The sequence below is a fragment of the Orbicella faveolata genome, unplaced genomic scaffold (genome assembly GCF_042242905.1).
Source record: "Orbicella faveolata isolate gen_17 unplaced genomic scaffold, um_ofav_v1 contig_34, whole genome shotgun sequence".
Lineage (NCBI taxonomy): Eukaryota > Metazoa > Cnidaria > Anthozoa > Scleractinia > Merulinidae > Orbicella > Orbicella faveolata.
Genome location: NW_028301563.1, coordinates 15605756 through 15629927, shown reverse-complemented (window position 1 = coordinate 15629927; position 24172 = coordinate 15605756). Strand labels below are relative to the sequence as shown.

Below are 24172 nucleotides of genomic sequence, written 5' to 3'. Positions count from 1 at the left end.
GTGCTTAAAGGAGCTACGTCACGGTTTGTACATCTTAAAAAGTTTCGCCTAAGTTAATCCGTGTCAATCTTCTCCATTCTTAACCGTCCTTGTTTCTTTATGGGGTATTATTATCTCTTTAGTGGTTTTCTTTGTCAGCAAACTATTATTTTCAGTTTCGTGGCCAAAATAACTATGCTCCTTTAATTATCGAATTTCAATTCTAAACTTGCAGCCTAAAGGGAAGGAGGTGTCCGACAGCAGTGACGCGGACTATGTAGTTGTCAGCTCAGGAGACAGTGCAGAAGAGAGCGACAATGTCGAAATTGAGGAGATTGAAGAAAGCGGAAGTGACTTAAACGAAGATGGGGAGAATTGCTCGGAAGAAATCGTTGTTTGGGATGATAAGAGAAAAAAGTTCAAACGACCAGGAATGCCGAAAGCGTTTCGAAGGTCTCAATCAGGTCCTACCTCAGCTGTGAAATTTGGACCCATTGGGTCAGCAGATTCCGAAAGCTACGAAACCACAGAAAACTGGTAAATATAGCCTTGGTGGTTAATATTTGTTACTAGTAATACGAGGTAACTATAACAATCAAACACTAGTATTTCTGTAAGTAACATACAAAACACCAGACAATATGTTTCATCGCATTCTCAGCCACTCTATTTTGTACGGCATGGTACAATATCATTACGTAACATTTTTTCGTGGTGTACCCTGGAATAACCCACTTGTCACTTCTATTTTCTCCGTAAACATACATGTACTCTCCTCAATTTCGGCGCATACAGTCGAATCTCCTGTAAGCGACCTCCCAAAATGTCAAGCCTAGGTGGTCGCTTACGGGAGGTGTTCGCTTACGAGAGCTTAGACCATATTATGTCAAAATTTTGCCTCATTAGCATATGATAACTGCAAAGACTTGCCCAATGTTAACGTTTTATATTTTTTATTGATGTCAAAAGTCAATTTCGAGAGAAAATATTGTTCTTGCCATGAGAAATATCCGTCTCTTGTACTACCCAGTATTGCGCTAATGTTACAACAATTTATTATCTAATTTCCGCTTTAATATTTGTCAAGTGGTCGCTTATAGGAGGTTAAAAACAAAAGAAAATTTCAAACTTTTAGCTCTAAAAGTGGTCGCGGTTGTTCAGCGAGGTGGTCGCTTACAGGAGGTTCCAAATATAGTGACTTGTCTCGGAAACTTTTGGTATTTTGGAAAACTGGTCGCTGACGAGAGGTGGTCGCAACCGGAGGTTCGACTGATTGGGAGAATGCAAGTGACTGGGTTATTATGGTATACCACTCGAGAACGTTACATAACTTATTTCCTTTCACTTTCCACCATATCTAATTATAATTATTTATATAATTATATTTCTATAATTATTTTCCAAAGACGTTTGCACTATTCCTCACTCAATTTTTTGTTTAACTCTGGTACCTGACTAGTGAAATATTCCAACATTTTAGAATTCTGTTTTTGAAGGAGTGTGTTTAGGTTGTGTTTATTTTTCATGTTTCCACTGCAGGCGCAAACAACAGTTTAAACGCAAAGATCTGTTTCCTAACTTCATACCATCTTCCTCTTTTTGGTCTCGCGTTGACCACAGGTGAGTCATGTCAGTCATACAACAAAAACGGTTTTGTTTTTAATATTAGGGGACTTAAGATTTGAGTACGAGATCCTAGTTTACAGGTTTCACATTATCCCGTTGAGTCTGTGACCGTATTTCGATACAGTACCTGATCTTAACAAGCATAGGTTTTGTAGGATTTTATCTCTCCGTTTTCTCCTTAGTTTTAGTTTCGATTGAGAAGATATATCAAACACTCAAGACAGTCCTTACAGTGTTTGACCACATTTCCAAACACCTTCGAAGTTCGTCAAAAATGCTCCGCTACGCGTCGTATTTTCAACTCTCTTCTCGGTGTTTGAAAATGTGGTCAAACACAGTCTTTCGTGTTTGATATATTACATCTCATCCCATGAGCTACCGTCTCTACCTAAAACCAACATGAAGAGCGAGGACTCGGCAAACGCCACTGGACTGAAATCCAAAACTGGTGCTCGTACTCAATCTCGTGCTCATAGTCCAATCAAAAGGTTCCGTTTTATTGCAATAAATAGCTTTCTCTTTCATCTTTGTTATCGCCTATCAGCCAGCTGTAATAGCAGACTATTCCAGATGAAGAAACGATTCAAATTCCACCGTGGGACATCCTCTACATAAGGTGTTTCATGTATGGCTTGCAGGCGGATGGGTTTCTCTCGAGAAGGAAGACAAAGCCCTCTAGTAAAATAATTTCTACAAATCTGAGACGGAAAAACCCTTACGATAAACCCATTCTCTCCTCCTCCTCCCCCGCCCCCCACCCCCCCTATCTTAATATGAACCCACGGGTCGCGTCCATATTATAGAAAGATAAAACTTTTTTTTATGATTATATGTGCTGCATTGTATAGCTTGTTAAATATTCAAAGACTAGTGAAGTACATTTAATAACTACATGTGCATTTTCAGGTAGTACTTGTTTCTACTTCATATTCTTCGTATTCGTGAAGGCTATTATGTACAAGATTGAAACGCAATTGGGCAGTTCCAGAAAATATCCATACTCCCCCCACAGAAGGGTTTGGATTTTTCTTGGGGGTGGGGGACTCCCCAAGATTAAAAAAAATTAAGAAATGTATGAACCTTAATTGGAATTTCTAGAGGGGTCGGGGGTGGGGGGAGGGGGGGTCATAGAAAAAATCCTTTCCATGGAGGAGTTATGCATATTTGCTGGACCTACACAGTGATAATTTCCTCTTTTCTGTTTCAGTGAGATTGAGCAGTATTTGCCGGAAGCGACTATATCACCGAAGTTTACAATAAGACGAAAAGGCAAAAATCACAACACTAAACAGGATATGCAGTTACCGTTGTTTGAAAGCACGTCCAAGGAAGAAAGTAAGTTACTTCGTGAATCTACTTGTTGACCATTGTTTACCATACTTCGTTTAGAAAAGTAAAATTTAAAGCTAAAGAAAATCTTGCCGGATCATTCGGCTTAGTGCTCAGTCCAATACTTGAAAAACATTTGACCGGCAATGGAGGAATCTGACTTGGTTGATTTTAACTATTGACCCGTAGCTAAGTTAGTCGTGTTATCTACAGTGGAACCCCGATTTTACGACATGGCAACGGGACAGGAAAATCACATTGTTAAATTGGGATGCAGCTGTAAAATAAAACGAACTCCCGATTTAACAATTTGGCGGCAAAGCAACTAATAGCATCGTTATATCGGGATATGGCCAATAATAAGTTTTTCCAAGTGCAGTCAATAAAATCAATAACTTTCCGCAACATGATACATGTGTTGTAGGTATCCTATTTACAGTTATTACAAAAGGATAACGTTATAATCAATACTACTGATTGATGCTCTTTTTGTCAGGCTCTGTTTATGGTGATGTGACATTCAATGTTGGTGGACCAGTTTGGGCCATGGACTGGTGCCCAGTCCCAGGTATTTAGTTCAGATAGATTAAGTGTCTAGGGGACCCGAGACGATGTGGATTTATTTACAATCCCTGAAAATCGCTGGGAATTGTAAGATAAAGCAAGAAATAAAACCTGGTCATATGTGACTCGCTCATTCGATCACTGAAACGTTTACCTGTTTAACGATTCTTTGCTTCAACAACAATGCCAGTGAGTTTTGTATTATTGTAATTTAGATTCTTACAGCAAAGCAGATCAGTTTCTGGCCATCGGTACACACAGGTCATTGGACGAGGTGAGTCAGAAGTAATATATCAAACACGGAAGACCGTGTTTGACCACATTTCCAAACACTGAGAACAGAGTTGAAAATACGACGCGTAGCAGAGTATTTTTCACGAGCTTCGAGTTTTTGGGAATTATGGTCAAACAGTGTCTTGAGTGTTTGATATATCTTCTCGACCGAAACCAAAACTTGGGAGAAAAGGGAGAAATAAAATCGTAAAAATTGCGTCGCTAGTGAAAACTAGGCCTTAGGCTTCTCAAACTCATTAATAATTCATCAAGTTAAAACGAAGAAAATCACAACCGTGAAGGAGGTTTGGATACCTGGTCTTAATTAGCATAGATTTTGACGATTTTACTTCTCCATTTACTTCTTAGTTTTTGTTTCCATTTCTTCCTTCCTTCCTTCCTTCCTTCCTTCCTTCCTTCCTTCCTTCCTTCCTTCCTTCCTTCCTTCCTTCCTTCCTTCCTTCCTTCCTTCCTTCCTTCCTTCCTTCCTTCCTTCCTTCCTTCCTTCCTTCCTTCCTTCCTTCCTCCACATTTCCCAAAATTTTTACAGGGTTTATTTTACTGCCTTCGAGAACATCAAAGTGCTCTAGATTTTGAAGCTTGGTTCTATTTTACCTAAACGTTTAATAGATGCTTTTTTAGCTTTAAAGCTGAACTTGTTGGTTTATTTTTCACAAATTTTAAGTTTTTTCGGCTTTTCCGATATTTGTAAAGGAACGTTCCTCTGGGATCGAGTGTTCCTCATTTTTGTGTTCCTATTAACCTTAAGAGGACCAGGTTTTTACAGAGTAGGAACATAGCGTTCACTGTAAGGTAAGACAAGAACATTTTGTTCCGAGTTGTCAACTGCAAGTGGAACAAATTGTTCCCAAATGAGTGATTTAGGACTGTTTTGTTCCGAGTTCCTTTTTGTACATGGAACACATTGTTCCTAACTTGATAAATTGGGTCTGTTTTGTTCCGAGTTCCTATTTGTGCATGGAACACATTGTTCCTAACTTGATAAATTGGGTCTGTTTTGTTCCGAGTTCCTATTTGTGCATGGAACACATTGTTCCTAACTTGATAAATTAGGACTGTTTTGTTCCGAGTTCCTATTTGTGCATGAAACACATTGTTCCTAACTTGATAAATTGGGTCTGTTTTGTTCCGAGTTCCTATTTGTGCATGAAACACATTGTTCCTAACTTGATAAATTGGGTCTGTATTGTTCCGAGTTCCTATTTGTGCATGGAACACATTGTTCCTAACTTGATAAATTAGGTCTGTTTTGTTCCGAGTTCCTATTTGTGCGTGGAACACATTGTTCCGAAATTAATAAAGAAAGACTGTGTTATTCCGATTTTGCTATCTGTGAATGGAATATATTGTTCCGAAATTGGTCATTAGGAACAAGTTTTGGACTTTATTGTTCCGATTTATCGATCCGTTAACTATGTATTGTGTCACTGAATAGGCGTGTACAGACCTGCCTGGGCAAGTTTGGGTTGTATCTCACTGTCATGAATTTTACACAATAGTAATGAGTGTGGGCAAGCAAGGGCATGTTTTGGCAAGTTGAAACGTCCTTTTGTTTCGGCTAAGATTTAAAGGCGATTGTGCTAGCCACATGTTGTTTAAAGGGAAAAAATGAGCAAGAAGTGCAAAGTCAATTGGTCAGATGTCCAAGGAGCATCACCCAAACCAAAGCGGCTTCACTTGGAAAAGGATGAAGCAGACAGCTTTTACCATTGCCCGATACAAGAGTGTGAACATGATGGATTTCAAAGTCAGAGAGGCTGTAGAAAACACGTTAGCACTAAACACAGTTGGTTCTTTTATTTTGACGAAAGGCCCGATTCTAAACAAGTAACAAAGTCGCTGACGATTGGAAGAAATGAAGATGAGACAAGCAAGACCACAAAGCACAACGTGAAGTTACTTTCTTCATTTCCATTATCATGTAACATTGGCGAAGTATTCACGAAATGATTGACAGGAAGTGCTGGCGGTTGTAAGAAAGATCGTGCCGCTCAACAGATAGTGACAAGGTGCTTCAAGTTTCTTAGATTTTGCTGTGAAGATGAAGAGGAGTTAACGTTTGAAGTGGTCGACTTTAGTTTGTGTTCTCCAAATCTGTTGTTTAAATTTATCGACTACTTACAAGATGAATGTAAGCTCGGTCATGGTGGGCGTTTGGGCTACATAGATGCTATTTCTGAATTGATCGACTTCAGAAAACTTCATGGCGCATCAGAAGCAGTTCTAAGAAAGTTCTCTACGACAGAGTTGTACCTCAAGAGAGCCCGAAAAACAGTTGCAAAGATGATGAGATTGCAGTGGACACAAGATTTAGACATCGAGACTCTGGAAGCAAGAGGGCACTGGGCAACAATGGAGGAGTTATTGGAGGTGGTGAAATTTCATCTGCCGCGTTACGAAAATACCGTGAAAATGTGCAAAACCAGTCCAGCCCAAGTGAACCCCTCAGACCTAACATTTGCCACAAAATTTGTAGCCATGTATCTGTTCATCAAGGTGAAGGGATCGCGGCCCATGACGTACCAATATTTGACGGTGGACATGATTGCCACAGCTAAGGAAAACGGTGGATTTATCGATCAGAAAACGTTCAAGACGGCTGGAAAATATGGCTTCGATTCTTTGATTCTGACCGACGCAAACATGCACGTTCTTAACGGCTACATCTCGAACGTTAGACCGTTGCTTAAGCCCCAGTGTGATTTCGTTCTTGTCACCAGAAATGGAGGTCAGCATGGCAAACTGGGCGAAACTATGAGCAAACTGGTTTTTGATGCAATTGGAAAATACATTCATCCCACACGTTATCGCCAAATCGTCGAAACGCAAAGCCTCAATCAGCTCACTAGCGAAGAGCAAAGGTTTTTGTCTGAGGACCAGAAACACAGTTCTGCGGTTGCTAAAGTTCACTATCAAAAGCAACGATCGCGAGAAGTTGCCCTGAAGGGTCACGAGTGTCTTCAAAAACTTCAAGGTACCAAGGGTTCCGAGGTAGACGATGACGTACACGCAAGACTTGGCGGTTCAACGTCCAGCTCCGGGCCTTCAGTTGAGACAGCTCAGAATAAAAACAGCTCGACCCCCATAAAGGATACCCTGCCTAAGAGAAACTTGCACCTTCAGAGGAAAACTCGTCATGTTTTAAAATTCACGAAAGAAGAGGATGATTTTCTGAAGGAAGGGATAACTAAGCACGGGTTTGGACAGTGGACAGCTATTTTGAGAGATTCCGATTTCGCATTTCAAGACGGAAGAACGGCGGACTCTCTAAAGAAAAGGGCCGGAATGAAAATGTCGCTAGTTTGATAAAGAGACTGGAAAAGTGTGGACACTGACTTTCAATGCAAAGCTGATGGGTGTAAGCTGAGTTTGTTGTACACAAAACAGACAAAAATCAATTGCTTTATTGTAAATGCATCTTCCTGTCTCCAGATGACAGCAAACTCAACAAACATGTTATATTCTTTTGGAACTGGCCTATCGCCACTGTCAATATCACTGTAGCATAACGACTGTCTAGTTCACAGTGCTTTCAAGAACTATAATCTCTTAATGTAACTAATAGCCATAATATTTTTCCTTTAATTCACATCGTGTGCAAAATAGTCAAACGTAGCATAAGCGCAACGTGGTATTCCTTAACAATGCACACACTAATACATGTGCAAATATGAACATAGAAAGAATAAGTCGCACGCAAGCTGTCTTATTACAAGCCCATGAAACTACCAATCTACGGTTGCGTACTAGTCTGCATAAAACGAGTCAGGGTCATTTGCTTCTTGGATGGATGCGCCTGGCTTTGAAAGTGCGGCCTCTTCACTGACGTAGCTGCTACAGGGTTGTGAGCTCGAGCAATGCCTGGGGACGGTGGACAGATAGCTTCCACGTCGTCATTCGGAATGTACATTGGTGTCTTTGGTGCCGCCGACCAACATTCTTCGTCGTCTTCGTCTGAGCTCCTGCTTCTGGCAGGCAGATTTGCTGGACGCTGGCTGGGCGGGAAGACTCTCACTGGCAGCGGAGAGAACAGGTCTCGTATGAAATTCACGCAAGAACGGTCTACCAGCTCGTTGCTAAGGCAGAGCCTCTTGCGTTCTGCCAGGGCAGCCGGTAGTTTCAGCGTTCCATGACGCTCGTGATAACAGCGCATTTTTTCGCAATTGATTTCCAGGAGACTTTGCATCACTCTTCGTTCTTCTTCGTCTCTTGGATCTTCCATTCTTTCGCTTTGCTCAGCCATTTCCTTCTCCATAGCTAAAAGCCACGGCTTCCCAAATGCTGTTCTGAACCTTTCCTGTTCCTGATCTTCTTGAAAGGCAGCGAGGTCCCTTCGAATCGGTGTGGGCAGCGGCTCGTTATGGTCGTGCGGGAGCAACGACACGTGCTCCACCGACACTCCCCTCGTTTGTAAGAAGTGTTGCCTCTTCTTATAGCACCTTTCTTCAACCCTTTTCAGCCTTTCCTTTTCAGCGAGATGACTTTCTAACATGTGGCTCAGTTGGCGGTGACGTAGAGAGCCAGGTGAGCATTGTGCCAGCCTAGCTTTCAAGGTCGTCAGGGTCTCGTCTTCATCGGAATCGCCGACATCTTCAATGGCGTCCTCTTCAGAGCTTTCTTCTCGGGATTGCGGTTCTGTCAGAAGGCCGCAACTCTGTTCTCGTCTACAATCGCCCTGGGCGGTTTCGTCGACTTCTTCGTCTATTAAAGAAACGCTCAAAATGTTGCGCAACTCCTCCTCAGGCATACCACTTTCGTGCACAGTGGGCATTGTACTGGCCTGACTGCTCGGGCTGTCTCCTACGATATTGTGCGCCCACACAATGCAATCCATAGCATGTTTCCTCAGCCACTTGTTTGCTTCAGGTTCGACACGAGGAAGACTCTTGAAGTGGTACTTGCGCAGGCGTTTGTCCATAGCTTGATTGTGAGCTGCACCAAAATCCATTTCCACCTGGCAAGTTATGTAGATGGTCGCAGTGCAATGGAAACCTTGAGCCTTTTTCCACTTTGCGTCGTGCGACGTGAAGCCCCCTCGACATATGATTTTCCAGTCATCTATGTCGAGCAGGGTGGCATATGCCTCGTCTAGCAAGATAACCTCTGTCAGGTTGTCGATCATAGCCTTGTTGAAACTCTTTTGCTTCGTGACGCGAGCAATTCGGCTTAGGGGAATGATCTGAAAAACAGGTGAGAAGAGGCTGGTCTTTCCGCTGTCAGCTGAGCCAATAGCACACAGCACAGGCTGTTTGTGTTCTTTGGGACGGAACAACGCCAGGAAATCTGCACAAAACTGCCGAATTTCATCTTCTGTTAGGCTGTTCCTTAGGATTGCCTCAAAATATCTTGGCTCCGGGTCCTTGCGTCGGTCGTAGTCCACAAACGCGCGTGGAGTTGTGAGACCCTTCTGTTGAAAAGAGCCAAAACAAAAGCACATCAGACAGTGCTACAAATCGTAAAGATTGGGTTTGAAAATTTGATTGTATCTTCTTATTTAAATGTTAAAACAGTCCAGTGTATTCTTCTCACCTGAGATTCTGAGATAATCCCTTGGACGAACGACCCAGAGGAAAAGCTCCAAAACCACCCGTCTTGTACTTCGATCAGGTCTCTGTCAATCTTAATTTGGCGTATGAAAGAGCTTTCTGGCTCGCTTAGTATGGGCAGAACACGTTGAATATGCTGGACCAGACGGTCTTTGAACGCTTCGTTTCCCATTAGGCTGTGGAGGAACGTTTTCATGGTACACAGATACTGGAACGTGAACTGCGATTTGGCCGCCAGTTTGTACACCTCGCCGCGATACACAGCATACTGCAGCTTTTTCATCACAATTTGTATATCGTTGCACAGGACTGTTACTGGACAGGATAGGGGTTTGTGCGGCGGATCTGGTAGTGCTGTCTGCGATGTACTTTGCAGGTTGTTATCAAATCCAAAGGTGTCTAACACGAGACCAGCTCGGCGTTATTCCGAAACGGATGCTGCCATCATCGTTTGAAAACTCTCAAGAACGACACGAAGGCGAACGACATTTTCCGTCGGCGCTGACTCTTGGGATTCTTCGTGGAAGTCACCATGAAGCTCCTCTTGCAGAGCCCTGCCAATCAAAACAAAAGGTTTTGCTTACGTAAGGCAATGCAATATCTCCCTGGTATTACTTTGTGAAAGTGAACTGCTGAAATCAAACTCGCGATGTTTTGAAAATGAGAAGATAAAAATTGATCAATTATCGATAATCGAATAACAGTCTCTTTTCACCGGGCAATGAAGCATGATTACTTTGATTTTTCAATGATGAATAGCATTTTTTACCTTTCTGACTATTTATGTTTGTTTATTATATATTTACTTTCATTAGCGTGCAATTTAACAGAAATTCAAAGAATATAAATTGGTCAAATTAATCTACTCACCCGAGGCAATGCTGGTACGATGACTCCACTAGTTGCATTAAGCAGAGGTTTTTGTGGTCCTTAAACACTTGACACAGCTGATTCAGGTTATGGCAGCAGTTTTTCTTTCGTGACGCCCTTGATGCATAATATTCCAAACCGCAACTTGCGACAGCTCTTTGGATTCTAAGTGCATTAATGACCGAGCCATTGTTTGTTTGGCAAGCCACCCAGTAAGATATGGCTGGGAATGTTTGCTTTCCCGGCGATGAAAGCTGGGACGCATTGACGGGCGATTCGTCATTCGATTCGTCACTCTCTCTGGTCTCCTGCAATTGTGGCCTTTTTCGCTTCTTGCTGTCCAATGTTGACGTACTTATCGCCGAAAAAAAGAAGCAAATTTCCGCCAATTTTGACAAGGTTAAATCGCATTCGTCGCGTTTCTCGCATATCCAGCTCCATGCTCTTTCTATTTCGGCGTCGCTAACCCGCCAAACGCACTTAAAAGCAACAACCGAACACAGCTTTTCAACCCTCGCAACTATCTCGCACTCCGCCTTATCTCTTATTGCCTTGCTATTTAACTGAGAGCAAGGTTTGCTCATCTTGCCACATGAACATGAGCATGAACTGAGCCGTTTGAAGTTCTGACTACCCTTAAATACTGTTCCGTCACAAACATGAACAAATTTTCATTCTCAAACCCGCCGGAGAGAATAGCAGAGCAAATCACAGGTGAAAGATTGAGAACTCCATTTGATCACCACCAATAGCTTTGCAATATTCTTTTTCTCTAAATTCTTTCGTTGAGCTCAAAAACAAATAATGGCTTTCACCTAAACACTCCACAATACAAATCTCCAAAACAAGTGAATGCTTTAATACATTTGAGGAAGAAAAGATTACATAAGCGTTATGTAACCTATCAATAACTTTGATATTTCTGACAAATTTCTTGTGGTTAGTTCCTTTTGAAAATAATAACGGAAAAAAGCTGATAAAGTTAAACAAATGTATTCATGCGTATGTGATGTGATGAACAATAATAAGTTGATGAGGTGAATCTTACTCTGTTGTTGGCGTGTATACTGGGTATGGCGTATACTACGGATATGGCCAGAGTTGATTAACAAATTTACTCAAACCCGCTATATACGCTTAAACCGGTATATACGCCAACAACAGAGAAAGATCATTGCAACAACTCATTAGCATGCAGTAGGCACATTTCACTCTGTACATGGCGTGTTTACCGGGTTTAGCGTATAAAGCGTATATGAGATGAATTAATTAACATCAACTACTACTACTACTACTACTACTACTACTACTACTACTACTACTACTACTACTACTACTACTACTACTACTACTACTACTACTACTACTACTACTACTACTACTACTACTACTACTACTACTACTACTACTACTACTACTACTACTACTACTACTACTACTACTACTACTACTACTACTACTACTACTACTACTACTACTACTACTACTACTACTACTACTACTACTACTACTACTACTACTACTACTACTACTACTACTACTACTACTACTACTACTACTACTACTACTACTACTACTACTACTACTACTACTACTACTACTACTACTACTACTACTACTACTACTACTACTACTACTACTACTACTACTACTACTACTACTACTACTACTACTACTACTACTACTACTACTACTACTACTACTACTACTACTACTACTACTACTACTACTACTACTACTACTACTACTACTACTACTACTACTACTACTACTACTACTACTACTACTACTACTACTACTACTACTACTACTACTACTACTACTACTACTACTACTACTACTACTACTACTACTACTACTACTACTACTACTACTACTACTACTACTACTACTACTACTACTACTACTACTACTACTACTACTACTACTACTACTACTACTACTACTACTACTACTACTACTACTACTACTACTACTACTACTACTACTACTACTACTACTACTACTACTACTACTACTACTACTACTACTACTACTACTACTACTACTACTACTACTACTACTACTACTACTACTACTACTACTACTACTACTACTACTACTACTACTACTACTACTACTACTACTACTACTACTACTACTACTACTACTACTACTACTACTACTACTACTACTACTACTACTACTACTACTACTACTACTACTACTACTACTACTACTACTACTACTACTACTACTACTACTACTACTACTACTACTACTACTACTACTACTACTACTACTACTACTACTACTACTACTACTACTACTACTACTACTACTACTACTACTACTACTACTACTACTACTACTACTACTACTACTACTACTACTACTACTACTACTACTACTACTACTACTACTACTACTACTACTACTACTACTACTACTACTACTACTACTACTACTACTACTACTACTACTACTACTACTACTACTACTACTACTACTACTACTACTACTACTACTACTACTACTACTACTACTACTACTACTACTACTACTACTACTACTACTACTACTACTACTACTACTACTACTACTACTACTACTACTACTACTACTACTACTACTACTAACAATAAATAAAATTAATTAGTAGTAATAGTAGTAGTAGTGGTAGGAGTGGTAGCAGTGGTAGCAGTGGTAGCAGTGGTAGCAGTGGTAGCAGTGGTAGCAGTGGTAGCAGTGGTAGCAGTGGTAGTAGTGGTAGTAGTTGATGTTAATTAATTCATCTCATATACGCTTTATACGCTAAACCCGGTAAACACGCCATGTACAGAGTGAAATGTGCCTACTGCATGCTAATGAGTTGTTGCAATGATCTTTCTCTGTTGTTGGCGTATATACCGGTTTAAGCGTATATAGCGGGTTTGAGTAAATTTGTTAATCAACTCTGGCCATATCCGTAGTATACGCCATACCCAGTATACACGCCAACAACAGAGTAAGATTCACTTCATCAACTTACCTTTCATTTTTACTGTAAGTATTTTGATACTTACAGATCAAAACGTGATAGGGAACAGAAATTTTGGGAAACGATCCTTCCTTCCTTCCTTCCTTCCTTCCTTCCTTCCTTCCTTCCTTCCTTCCTTCCTTTCTTCCTTCCTTCCTTCCTTCCCTTTCTTTCTTTCTTTCTTTCTTTCTTTCTTTCTTTCTTTCTTTCTTTCTTTCTTTCTTTCTTTATGGATTCGCACAAGTACAGGTGCTTAACAATAGGACACAAGTCCCCTACTTGGTTAATACACCCACACCCAACCCCCTAAAAATTATCCCGAAAAAACCCTTCCCTGACCCGACTAAACTACAAATCAAATAATCTAAATAACGCAATCAAATAATCAAATAATCTAAATAACACATTGAGGAGATATATCAAACACTCGAGACAGTGTTTCATCGGCTATCCAAACACCTCGAATTTCGTCAAAAATACTCCGCTGCGCGTCGTATTTTCAATTCTCTTCTTGGTGTTTGGATATTATGAAACACTGTCTCTCGTGTTTGATATAGTGCAAGAAAATGTCTTCCTGACTAGATTGCAACAGTCACTCCTGATCACTCTTTGTGCAGGCAAGAAATGAACTCACTGACTAGGTAGTTATGGAAATAAACAGCGCCTTTTCTCCTACCGCTGATGATTTGTTATTTTCATTGAAAGAGGAAGGGTATTTTGAATTCTTTGATATTATTGACGCTTTATATTTTAATGTCAAAGATGTAACAATTATTGGACGAGGTTGAGCTAAATATTGTGATTTGTCAGTGGCGAGAAGATCAATTATTCTCCGAAGCGATAATAACTGATCTGCGAGACGCTGACAAATCACGTTATTTTGCGCTAACCGAGTTCTATAATTGTTTTATCATTCGATCACCAAGTTTGTTGTCATATTTAAATCACTCTCTGATAGCTCAGGGAAGCGATTTGCCATTTCTCACACGTGAGTGTGGTTTTGATTTCGCGCATGAGCAGAATATTATTTGCAGCCCAACACATTTGGACGGTATTACGCATGAGCAGACTATTACTTGTCGGCCCTATGTGCCACGTGGCACGAAGGGGTCATGCAGGATATGTAGTGTGGGATATGTGAAAGGATATATGGTATGTGTTTTTCGTATCAGGTGCACAAGATGCATAAGTGTACCTCGGGTAAAGGACTTATACAACTCTGGAACGTTGGCCAGTTAAAGGCAGACTCGGCCAGGTTAGTTTTTTTCATGTTTCATTTTGTTGGTCTTAACGTGCGTTGTAGTAACCACCATATGTGCTATTAAGAGCAAATGCCCACAAAAATCAAACAAAATCTAATTTCTTCGGGAAGGCTAAAAAACTCAAATTCGCTCGTCTTTTGCATATAGCTAGCCCCTAGCAAGAGTGCCAACAGGCTGTATTTTTTCCTTGAAATAGTTTTGTCTTTCCGAGAAAAGCGACATTTACGATTTAACTTTCAGACTCAGTTTCATGCAATTTAGCAAGTCCCAACTGGGCTGAAAATCGACCATTTTCATTCGGTTCGCATTTCGCAACTATTGAGCGCAGAAAAGTTGTAATACAACCAGCTTATTGCATAACCATTCCTTGTCTAAAAAAGGACGATTTCAAGAATATTGTATTAATCTAATTATTTAGCGGTAATCAAAACCAGAGTGTTCTCCAAAATTGAGTTAGTCAGTCGGTGAAAAGAATTGTAAATTTGACCATGTGCCATGTCTCGGATTTCCAAAAGATTTTAGATTCTAACTATACTAGGATAGGTCTTTCAATATGTGTAAAGTTCAGTTTGGGCAAATGATTAGGCACTCGTCAAAAAATTATTCAAAATCGTTCACAAAAGACACAAAATCACACCAGCAGCTTCCGAATGCGTGACCAAAAGTATCATCATCGTAATCATCGTATCGGCATATTACTTCAGTTCGAAACGTCAGCATTACCAAGCAGCATAAATGACATACACATAATAACAGCATGTTCACCTACCTCGGTTTGTAATATCCTGAATCTCGCAAACTGATTCTTTCCCTGCATATAATTTTCAGCGGCGTTCTTGTCAGTACTCATATTCGACTTCAAAGAAAAACAGTTACTACCAAGTCCCATGTATGTGTCATCTATCTGTGTTATTTGTGTCGTTTAATTAAGCCAGTAGTAGCTGCTAAAGCGTTATTCCACGTGCGACTTTCGGGTTTCCATTTTGAAGACGTTTGAAAGTCCTCCATTTTGATTGAAGATGTGTTATCCGAGACCCGTGCGTTACAACATATTTTACATGGGGGTGAGGGTCGGGATTTCAGAGCTTTTAACAAAGTTACTTTTCTTTGTTGGAATTTTAAGCCACAAAGACCTGGTTCGTGTGTAGCATTTTATCGCTTTACCTAAGAAAGGAGGCCCTGAATTGGAACTAACATCAAGATATTGGAAAATTCTAACGCTTTTTCTTTCGGAAATAATTCTACCCTTACCCTGTGTGCAAAGACTTTTGCTGGACAATATGCAAACAAGAGACGCGGAGCCATCGAAGATGGCGACTTATTTGTTACTGCCAATTACTGGGGATTTCTGCCTGATAGCAGGTTGAATGATTGTACCGAACAACAAAACGGAAAACGTAGGAACATTTGCATAGGAACTTGGTAATATTGAGCGATTTGTGGAATTCAAAATCACCAGACGAATGCGTACAGGTTATGCAAATCTAATGGAACACCGTTGAAATGGCAGGATAGGAATGTTGTTTGACAGTCTAACTCAGAATCAAGACATGATAACCCAGCTAAGGTAAACATATATATGTTGGTTTATGCTTAATTCATGCTGATATTCCTGTGACATTTGGAATTAAAGTGATTTAATGACAAAAACAATGGTAGTACTTTTGGTCACGCTTTCGACTGCTGGCGTGATTTTGATTTTTTTTTGTGTGTATGATTTGAATAATGTTTTGACGAGTGCCTAATCATTTGTCCAAACTAAACCTTTACATATATTGAAAGACCTATCTTAGTATAGTTAGAATCTAAAATCTTTTGGAATTCCGAGACATGGCACATGGTCAAAATGACAATTGTTTTCACCGACTGACGAACTCATCGTTGGAGAACACTTTCGTTTTGTTTACCGCTAAATAGTTAGATAAATCCAATATTCTTAAGACTGGGCTTTTTTGGACAAGGAATAGGCCTGCAATAAGTTGGTTGTATTACAACTTTTCTGTGCTCAATAGTTGCGAAATGCGAATCGAAGGAAAATGGTCAATTTTCAGCCCAGTTAGGACTCGTTAGATTGATGTCTGGACGTGAAACCGACAATGTCCTTTTTTTTCCGGAAATACCAAGACATTTGAAGAAAAAAACTTCTTGGCGTTTTTACTTTTACTAAGGCCTACTTATATACAGCAGTAGGGCAAATTCGATTTTCCGAGCCTTGCCGAACTATTTTTGATTCTTGTAGACATTTGCTCTTAAAAACTTTCATGCTACAGATATAGAGTATGGTGTTTTCTAAGCGGTGCTCATTACAGAAAAAAAGAGCTCTAATAGATACAAACAAACAAATGTTCAACGAACACCGTGACACCGATAAGACTAAAATCCACGCAAAGTCATTCCAATGTCTTATGTGGTACTTCCAAATAGACTCTTAGTGAAATTAGTAACTAAAGAGCTTATGAGTTTGGAGTATTTCTGAATCTCTGTGTTAAATAAAGGGCTCTTACATCCAAACAATATATTATGCTTATATGTGAAAGGTGCTACATACCAACCATGTGTAGCCTTAGCGAATCCGAGAAAGCTGACGCTTCAAGTGTTAGCCTTAGTCGGATCAAGTTCACTCAGACGAAAAGCTAACACACGTCAGTACGCCAAGTTTGCTGTGGTAGTTGAATTTCCCTTTATCAATTTCAAATTGAGAAGCACCTAAGTCTGTCTCACTTGGTTGCTGATGCACCGCAACAGTTTCTTTCGAAACTACATTAAGTCACGTTGAACTTCTCCAGTGTTATTAATTGATTAGTGGAGGACATTTATATGAAGCCTTTTTCATGATTGGTTAAATTGAGAAAGGGATCGACCGCTGCCTTTCTAATTTCACACGAAACAATGGATGCCACTGGCAAAGCTTTGTATGATTTTACAAATAGATGCACATGCTAGCTTTTCTGATGGCAGCGGTGGAAGACAAACTTTAAAAGGAAACTTTGTTAGCCCCAGTTCAAGTTCATTTCAGACGCCGAACCTAATACGTTGAATTAAGTACATGAAAAGTTCGGACTCTGAATCAGTTAAGAACGGCTATTTGAATTTGGAATGGCTCAGCCGTTCTTCCCGTCTAGCTCAGCTGGGAATTTCGGCTTTGGAACGGCTTTGATTCAGACGTCGAACTTTCCATGTGGCGAATCTAATGCATATATTATTATAACGTATATTACAAGCAGTTTCTCTATTCTGAAGTGTTTTGGTTCAAACTAAATTGAGTTCTGCAAATTAAGTTCGACGTCTGAATCATCAAGCATATACTTTTGATAATTTGGGTTGGTCCGAACTCGAATTAAGTTCTGCTTATGAAAAGTTTGGCGTCTGAACTGGGCCTTAGTAGGAAGACGAAGCATTCTGGTTTCAGAATGTCGTGACTTGTGATTCCAAGGAATCAATGCTCTTATTCAGCATAATTGTTTAAAAACCTCCCAATCTGTTTCCTCCATTAGGTCAGGCTCAAAACCAACATTGGTGCTTGGTATTGCACACGACTACGGTGCAATATGGGACATTAGCTGGTGTCCATCAGGGACTTGGGAGCCTGCCTCGTCCATGAAAAACCAAGTATGTACCTGAACCTCCGTAAATAAAATAAAACAGCACAACAATGATATAACGAAGTCTGTTAGGTCAATTATCCACTCAGAAATAACAATCGAATCTTGAATCGAATCGTGAAACTGGGCATTTTATGAAGACACTGGCCCTTTCCCTATAACAAACCCTTATGTGATAGTTGAACGAACCATTAGTAACACACACCGAAATGTTTTTGACTATGAGATACAGTACAAAGGATTAAATGCACTTCTTGCTCGCTAAGGACTATGTTGGGACAATATTTTCACACTGCTTCAGAAAGGGGAAAACGTTATACTCAAGTTCCTCACTTCGAATCTAAGTAAAGAGGCCAAATTCTGGATGGCCACTACGATTTGTTTTGCAGATACCATTTGAGACCAGAGCTGTGTGGTCAGTTTTAAAGGTGACTAAAAGTCTACAGGAAAAGTTAGAGGCAAATGCATTGAAAACAAAATCTTACCATACTGGGTTTTTTGCTCTCAGCTACACATTATGGGAGGTTGGAAATAAACAAATACATGTACTGCAAATAGAACATAAACTAGTAAGAATCCCAACTGATGGGATGCTGACCAGTTGCCTTTTTTACACAACGCGGTCGAGGAGATGGGACCACCAGATTTCAATCCCAGTGCAGTTTATTTTATTATGAATATTGTTTTTTATTTATTTATTTTTTTTTTATTAGACAGATGTTCTTCCACGTCTTGGGGTAATGGCTTTAGCTTGTGGTGATGGTTTGGTTCGTATTTTGAGGTACAACTTCTTATCCATATGTAATTTGATCAACGTTTGTAAAAGATACTTGAATACACCTGATCTACGAGAAATTGCATATAAAGGTGAAGGATGTCTGGAATTCAGTTTGGGCAAACGTTTCCCAGTAGACCAAGTTCGTATTCTCGGTATTGGACTGGAACTAGCTTGGAATGGAGGCTCATGCGGAGGAATGTCATTAAAAAGAGATTAATGTCATTTGCATTTGAAAACACTCCCCGCATTAGCCTCAGTTATAAGCTAGCTTCAGTCCAACACCGAAGATACGAATATGGCCTATTCGGAACATCCCCGTAGAAATGTACAAAGTGGTTCCAAGTTTACGGATGAGTGTTTGCATATGAATTAGGCTAACTTGGATGAACAGAACAAACATAGCGCACATAAGCAAAGGCGCAAGCATGGCCATTGTTTTAATTAGTTTATGTAATGCTTAATATCACATTTGAACCATTGACCTTACTTGTCTTAAGGGTATCTTGGACGTAGCTGGATACCAATCTCTTGTAGCTCTGTGGTTAGAGTCTCCGAGCGGTGCTCTTGATTCCACCCTCCTTACAAACTCGCTACAAGTCACTTACGACCAGGGGTTTCATTAAGGGCCGGGCACTGGGCAAATCCTCAGTAGGAAAAAAGATGGCGGCTGTTAAGGTTTACGTCCGCTAAGAATTATTGACAAATGTACCAGTCGCCATCTTTTTTCCTACGGGGGATTGACGACCGGCTGTGAGGACGCTGTTGCCTGCCTGGTTTGACCATCTAGAGGAAAATTATAAAGAATTTCAGTTCAAAACGTTTTGCCTGCCTGTGAAAACCACATGCCTTCTTGCTGGAAACGTTAATGGAACCCTTGCTAACGACATTTTATTTCTGTTGCAGTATTCCCTGGCCGTCAGCGTTACTCTCTGCTATGGGTTCCGCGGATTCAGACAAGCAGTCCCTTTATCCTCCTGGTAAAATATCGATAAATAAGAATGAAGTATATCTATCGTTACTTTTCAATTGCGGGATAATTTCCCTCCTTATCGTCTTTGTCGTCCTCTCTTATAGTGGATCGATCATTGCTCCACGCCCTCCATCAAACTAAGCTCTTATTGCTTGCGTGCATATTTTCTAATTATGTTAAGTTTCTGATTTTGACGATGCCATCCTGATGGCAGATGTTCGGTGAATGTAAAATTAGTACTTATTAAGGTCATTAAGACAGACAAACAAAGAGACGGACGGATTTCAACAGAGTTACAAAGACTTGAGAATGAGAAAATTCTCCCAAAATACTTTCACAGTTGTTTCTACAGCACTCTCCGACACCCAGACACATGTTTCAATGTCTCTTAGAAAATATCTCGTGGGAAACGTGTCCATGTTTCTGTCAAACGTCAAGGCACAGCCCAATCGCATGCTTTCTATAAGTGCATACTCTCTATAGGCACTTTACTAAGCGCTTCCATAAGCGCATTCTATAATCGCTTTCCGTAAGCGCATGCTTTGTCTAAGCCTTTGACTAATTCGTGTTGATATTCAGTTATAGTGAGTCCCACTCCTCATGCTGTGTTGATGCCATGTGCCTTGGGCGTGGCCTACAATGGGGAGAGTGGCCAAGCCTGGCGTGCCAAATGGTTCCCATGTGCCATTCATGAGAAGATTGCCACTGGCTTTTCTGATGGTGAGCGATGCTTGAAGATTACACTACTGTTAGTAAAATGACTCCAGCTTATAACCGGAAGTAAAATAATTTATGAAATACAATTCATTAAATATGTTTGTAAAGCGACTTTTTTTCAAGTCACTGTAAATGAACATGCACTAGAGGAGATAAGACAGAGGCACAAATGGGTTGCAAAGAATGCTTTGGACACCTTTTTGACTTTGAACATGTCTATCCGGCTTGTCACCTACTTATATATATAGTGAGGACGCCCACAGCACAAGCATAAGCACGTAGGCATGCGCAGAATGGAAAATTGCCGTATTTTCGGTTCCATGCCTGCTTGATACAGTAAAAAAAGGTGGCAGACGTATGCTATCATTATGCTTACAGCAACGCGTTCTCACTTGACATAAGCAGAAGCAGAAGAACAAGAAGAACAAAACTCTTTTTTGCTCTGCTTGTGCCTCTGCTTGTGTTGTGGGCATTATCACTACCGTCATCCTTATGTCTGTACTTATGTCGAGGTGAAAACCAGGCCATAATCCTCACATCGTTTTCCTTTTCAATCACGATCTCATATAAGGTTAATATTTTTTCTTTTCTCTTCTAACACACAAAGCTGCACCTTTTGCAGTTCTGTTTGTCACATACCACATGCTATGAGAAAAACCGGTTCTAAGCTTGTTGTTAGAAGATGATACCAAGTCCTCAGTAAATTTCATATTAAAGTACATTATTTTTTCTTCTTAGGGACTGTAGCAATCTGGAATCTCTTGAAAGAGTCGCCATTGTTAAAGGAAACAATGGATGGTGGAACACAGACTTTTCGTGAGTGGAAGACTTTCTGTTTATTTTCATTATAGGTCTAGCGGTCTTTGTATTCGCCCACTTTATTCTATTTATGATTGCGATTATGTTTAAAAAACTTGGACAAATAATTGTGGAAAACCCTTTCCTCGAAGTGTCGTGCAGCTGCATTACATGTAGATGAGGAAAACGTTTCCACATATTTTTTGGCCTTTACTGGTTTTTCGTATCTGGCGTAGCACAAGTTCTAATTCTTAGAACCAATAGCTGTAATGTGTGGAAATAAAATAGGTTACATGCATTTGCATCAGATGACTGACTGACGCATCTTCAATAAACTCTTTACATTGAACGTCTTGTGTGAGTGTACTCAGAATCATTTATCTTTAGTTTGTTTTGAAAGTGTGCTTTTGATGTCATTCTTCGCAGGTCTAGCTCCATTTCTTCACATTGCAGCCAATTCATCGGTCGTCAAAGACTTGGCCTGGTGCCCTCAATATCCAGAGTACCTTGTCACAGGTAGACCACGACATCGGAACTCTGTGCAGGCATTATGGTACAAGAGTGGTCAGGGGTTTAGACGTGTGACCTCTCGACCATAAGCCTATTAAGAATTTTAAGTTTAACACTCGCGTCTTGTAGAAAACTATTCCCTATATGACCATATCGCTGAAGAGTAAATTTATCAACGTGTTTTTTTCCCAAAAAAGTGACGAGCAAGCTCTTTTGGCAGCTCTACGAGTTGCTGCCAAGAGAGTTTGGTCACTGGTTAGCAGATTGCAGTTGCTAGTAGACAAGCTCAGATAAGTTCTTATTCGAATACCCATCTAATCTGATTGAATCGCTTATAGGACCAACATTTTGTTAACCTGATGTGAACATTTGATTTGTTTTTCAGGTAGCTACGATCGATGGTACAAAATATGGAATCTCAATTCTCCTTTAAAGCCTGTAACTGTTCTAAAACGAGGTAATGAAACAAATTTTAGTATTACCTTTCTTCCGTGCAAGGAGAAGTTCATGTTTTCTAATAAACCAAGGCGTCAAAATATTTCTGAAGTTTTTTTCATCTTACTTTTTTTTCTCCTCACGTGGGATGCGCAGTGATTCATTGCGATCCATGAGTGGAATGATCCAATCCGTTCCTCTTGTCTTTGTTTCTTATTGCGCCTGCTTAGATTTTGATTGGTTTTAAAAGCATCAAACACGACCGTAAGCCAATACCAAGAAGTTCGATTGACCCACATCTTTGGCAGGTAGCCATGCGTAATAGGCCACTTGCAAGTTCCCTTGTGCCTCTGTTTCAAAACGAGTCTAAGTGCGAAACAGTCTTACGAAAATGACTTTAATTTGCATGAAAATGAACCTGTACGTAGAACTCATTTTCGTATGAATGGTTTCACACTTTGACTTTTTTTGACACAGAGATAAAAGGCAACTCGGAAATAGTCAATTCAAGTCCGATAGTTAATTTTAGGACATCGTCGCGGAAACATTGTTCCCCAAAGCTGTTCCCTTGGCGCGGAAACGAGGAAACATTTGCGGCGGAAACAAGATATTTCTGCAGATAGCAGAAGTATTTTGCTTCTCTGAAGCAGAATTTGCTCCCATAAAACCTGTCTTTCGCTAAAATGGGAAAACATGAAGAGGAGCTATGATTTTTTTTATTTTTTATTTTTTTCATACGAGTTGGTCGTATGCAGACGTTACTTCTGTTTCGTTTGCGATGATCTTTATGTGCAACTATTTGCAGGAATATCCCATGAGCTTCACTGGTCTGTTGGGTTTGGTTCTATAGTGGGCTGTGAAGATGATTCTTTCCAGAATCTGAAGTATCCATGTGTTGCAAGGTTTTTTACTTTTGTAAGCACCAAAGATGAACGACTAACGAGCCTGGCGACCGCTCACAATAGTGCAATCTGGGTATGTATGTAGAGACTAATTTTAACTATGAACATTGGAATCTTGCAATGTCGGACTTATTTAATTTTTTGAAAGCTTACTTTCAAAGCAATAATTTTCGGACGAATTATTGAAGATTTCGGACAAACTTTTGGACACTGTATATAAATGCCATGAGGATGTTTATAAAGTAAATTTTAATAAAAGTCAACAAGATGGATAGAACTAAGAACTTTAACAAGTTAATTAGTTGCTCCGATTTTAATCCAAGAAGAACATTAAGCATAGAGCGGTTTTCTCATGAGTGTTGAAAGTAATTTGCGTTTGCTTTGGTGTTACAAGGTCACCTGCAGCAGGTGACCTTGTTTTGATAAAGACCTCACTGCTCTTGCTTTGTAAATCATGTTGTTCTTATGCTAACTAGTTGGTATTTAAATGAGAAAAGCAGTGAGGTCTGTATCAAAGCAAGGTCACCTCCAGCCTCACTTGCATTCATAGGCCAGGTAACTGCGCACACAACTGTAAAATGGCATATTAACAGAACTCGCGCCATTTTGTCATCTAATCAGAAGTAAAACCAAAACTAATTGTCACTCGCTCGTACACTTGCTTTGCGTTGACTACATGTAGTTGCTATGAATTTTCATTGGTTTACCGTATTATGCAGAGTACGTAATGGGGAGTTTAAGAAATCCACGACGGCAACGGCAACGTCGCTAAACAAAAGGTTTAATGAGCAGAACAATGGCTGTGCAGGTGTGTTATAATTCTTGGTACATTTCTTTGCCGTCCTCTGCAAAACAACAACATGAAATGACCAAATTCTGCGTTGTCTGGAGAACGTGAACCACGACGGATAAGTTTTAAAATTTTTATTTTGAATTTTGTACTGTGTTCCATATTCAGTTTCGAGGTGGTTTCGATAAAGAGAAACAAACTA

General features: G+C 40.1%; 2 protein-coding genes and 1 pseudogene across 3 annotated transcripts in view; 2 read left to right on the top strand and 1 right to left on the bottom strand.

Moving 5' to 3' along the window:
• Window positions 1-24172, top strand: part of LOC110062853 (uncharacterized) — a 42106-nt gene that overhangs the window by 11149 nt on the left and 6785 nt on the right. For both annotated transcript variants that reach the window (XM_089298922.1, XM_089298921.1), the window contains exons 11-24: window positions 215-516; window positions 1519-1599; window positions 2813-2940; window positions 3431-3502; window positions 3714-3772; window positions 14379-14461; window positions 17963-18077; window positions 18784-18851; window positions 19752-19825; window positions 20398-20538; window positions 21274-21351; window positions 21760-21849; window positions 22229-22300; window positions 23084-23253. In XM_089298922.1, the coding sequence (XP_089155048.1) occupies window positions 215-516; window positions 1519-1599; window positions 2813-2940; window positions 3431-3502; window positions 3714-3772; window positions 14379-14461; window positions 17963-18077; window positions 18784-18851; window positions 19752-19825; window positions 20398-20538; window positions 21274-21351; window positions 21760-21849; window positions 22229-22300; window positions 23084-23253 (1533 nt within the window). The remainder of the gene's footprint in view (window positions 1-214; window positions 517-1518; window positions 1600-2812; window positions 2941-3430; window positions 3503-3713; window positions 3773-14378; window positions 14462-17962; window positions 18078-18783; window positions 18852-19751; window positions 19826-20397; window positions 20539-21273; window positions 21352-21759; window positions 21850-22228; window positions 22301-23083; window positions 23254-24172) is intronic.
• LOC149105009 (uncharacterized) lies at window positions 5732-7161 on the top strand. The gene has a single exon (XM_089298924.1). The coding sequence runs from the start codon at window positions 6076-6078 to the stop codon at window positions 7096-7098; it is 1023 nt and encodes a 340-aa protein (XP_089155050.1). The 5' UTR covers window positions 5732-6075; the 3' UTR covers window positions 7099-7161.
• Window positions 7179-11048, bottom strand: LOC149105008 (uncharacterized; annotated as a pseudogene).